The following is a 2,500-nucleotide window of genomic DNA, read 5'->3' as shown; positions in this document are numbered from 1 at the left end:
CTCTTGACCGGTCACCACACTGCCTTCTTATTCACTCCCTACCTCTCGCTTGCTTGCTCTCTCTCTTTCCATGTCTATTCCGCCACTCATCTGCACTCTCTCTCTCGTTCGCTTTCTCTCTCTCATTTTCCATCTCTCCTGCGCTCACCCTACCTCTCGCTTGCTCTCTCTCTCTGAATCCGTCTCTATTACTCCAATCGTCCGCGATCTCTCTCTCTCTCTCCCCTTCTCCATCTATCCTGTGCTCACTGACACCGAGCTGCCTTTCACTCACCCTCGCTCATTCTCCACTTCTCTCTCTGGCTTGCTCTCACGCCATCGCACGCCCTCACCAACTCTCCCTCTCTCTCCCTCTCTCTCGTCTCTTGTTTTGCCCTCTTAATCTTGCTCTCTACATCTCTTTTCTTGTCCCCTTCTCCATCTCGTCAAATCACACCAGAGGAGCTGCCCTGATGAAGACAATCACTACGTTTACATGATGTTATTAATTGCGAATGAATAATTCCGAATTAAATAGTCCTGTCCAGTTTAGTTTGGTCTTTCCTTTAATTCCGAATTAAGAGGCGTTTACATGACGTTTTCACAGCGGAGTTAAGCTTCATTCAGAATTCAAGTGGGTTAATGTCTCATGTAAACTTGGCAAATGTGTCGAAACATACGACATGTAGCCAGAGTGTAATAAAGGCTTCTTAACTTAAGTGCCTCAAAAGTTATTTTATCTTTTCACACCAGAGGGGTTTTGCCTCATACAGTACTCACCAAAGCAATACTCCGCCTTGGGCCTCAGCTTGGTGGCATCACTGACCTGAGGGAAGGAGAGAAGGGAGGAAGGGAGAAAAGATGCAGAGAAAGAGTGGAAAGAAGGATGGAGTGAAAGAAAGAAAGAAAGAAAGAAAGAAAGAAAGAAAGAAAAGCAAAGAGAGACAGACATTAATTCATTAGGTAAGGTGTTGTTTTGTCTTCAGTCCAGAAAGACAGACAGGGATTCATCAGGTACGGTGTTAAATTGTCTACAGTCCAGAAGGCAATGCCAAACATGATATAAAGCCAAATGAGAACTTACACCTCTTGATTTAGAATGAACCAAATCTACTGTCAAATAACATCACACACAACATGTACAGCTTTCCTCTTCCATCTTCCCCGACAAAAACACTAAACAGAATGTATTTTTCTATGGATCTACTCCCGCAGCCCCCAAGGACAATGTTGATGCTAAATAAAGAATGGCAGTCTGCAGACAGATGGGGTCCACGATCTCTATTCCAGGACACAGCTGCTTCATAATTTACACTGGGGTACAGGAGAGAGAGAGAGAGAGAGAGAGAGAGAGCGAGCAAGAGACACACAAAGACGGGCAGAGAGAGATAGAGAGAGGCAGACAGAGAGAGAGAACGAGAAAGAGAGACAGAAAGAGAGAGAGAGAGAGATAGAGAGAGAGAGACAGACAAAAACAGAGAGAGAGAGAGAGAGAGACAGACAAAGACAGAGAGAGAGAGAGAGAGAGACAGACAGACAGAGAGAGAGAGAGAGAGAGAGAGAGAGAGAGAGAGAGAGAGAGAGAGAGAGACAGAGAGACAGAGAGACAGAGAGACAGAGAGACAGAGAGAGAGAACGTACCTTGGAGATGTAGGTGAGTTTGAGGGAGCCCTGACAGGCTGCACCTACGGGCAAATTCTGAACAGACCAACAGAAGAACAGAGTTGAGGATCAGGATTGATGACAGACACAAATGCACTGCACACCTCATATACAGGAAAAACATGCACGCACACGCACGCACACGCACACACTGACAGTTGAAGATGCAGTACTTTACGGACTTTTATACAAACAAGATATATTTGGAAAACGTGAAGCATTTTTAGAACAACAACACACATTTCGCACACACACACACACACACACACACACACACACACACACACACACACACACACACACACACACACACACACACACACACACACACACACACACACACACACACACACACACACACACACACACACACACACACACACACCTGTTCCTCACCTGTGGGTTGTCCATGTACCAGACCAGGTTCCCCTGCTGGCCAGAGTCCAGTATAAAGTATCTCCTGAGGAACTTGCCGCTGCTCTCCTGCTCCTCGATGTCCAGGAAGCCGCAGATGCGGTTCTGGCGGTCCACGTACGGCATGGCGGCCAGAACCGACCCGACCCGGCCCGCGACCTGGCCCGCAACCCGACCCACGGCACCAGAACCACTACACCCTGCGGAGGAGAGGAGAGAAGAGGAGAGGAGGATGAGGAGGAGAGGTGATGTCAGATGGGGTCCACGTACGGCATGGCGGCCAGAACCCACCCGACCCGGCCCGCGACCCGACCCACCAGAACCACTACACCCTGCAGAGGAGAGGAGAGGAGGATGAAGATGAGGAGAGGAGAGGAGAGGAGAGGAGGATGAAGATGAGGAGAGGAGAGGAGAGGAAGATGAGGAGGAGAGGAAAGGAGAGGAG

The 2,500-nt window shown here is 48.6% G+C and overlaps 2 protein-coding genes across 6 annotated transcripts in view; both read right to left on the bottom strand.

The window, feature by feature from the left end:
• The window catches only part of plekha1a (pleckstrin homology domain containing, family A (phosphoinositide binding specific) member 1a), a 60,582-nt gene that overhangs the window by 42,602 nt on the left and 15,480 nt on the right, over positions 1 to 2,500 (bottom strand). For all 5 annotated transcript variants that reach the window (XM_063190877.1, XM_063190879.1, XM_063190878.1 and 2 more), the window contains exons 2-4: positions 2,038 to 2,255; positions 1,621 to 1,677; positions 760 to 805 (exon numbers count right to left, since the gene is read on the bottom strand). In XM_063190877.1, coding sequence (XP_063046947.1) covers positions 760 to 805; positions 1,621 to 1,677; positions 2,038 to 2,181 — 247 coding nt within the window. In that variant the 5' untranslated portion in view covers positions 2,182 to 2,255. The remainder of the gene's footprint in view (positions 1 to 759; positions 806 to 1,620; positions 1,678 to 2,037; positions 2,256 to 2,500) is intronic.
• LOC134441123 (uncharacterized) overlaps positions 2,307 to 2,500 on the bottom strand; it is a 22,975-nt gene continuing 22,781 nt past the window's right edge. Inside the window, exon 7 of the mRNA XM_063191311.1 lies at positions 2,307 to 2,387. Coding sequence (XP_063047381.1) covers positions 2,307 to 2,387 — 81 coding nt within the window. The remainder of the gene's footprint in view (positions 2,388 to 2,500) is intronic.

The sequence above is a fragment of the Engraulis encrasicolus genome, chromosome 24 (genome assembly GCF_034702125.1).
Source record: "Engraulis encrasicolus isolate BLACKSEA-1 chromosome 24, IST_EnEncr_1.0, whole genome shotgun sequence".
NCBI lineage: Eukaryota > Metazoa > Chordata > Actinopteri > Clupeiformes > Engraulidae > Engraulis > Engraulis encrasicolus.
Note: the sequence above shows the minus strand (reverse complement) of the source record. Positions and strands in the feature narration are given on the sequence as shown.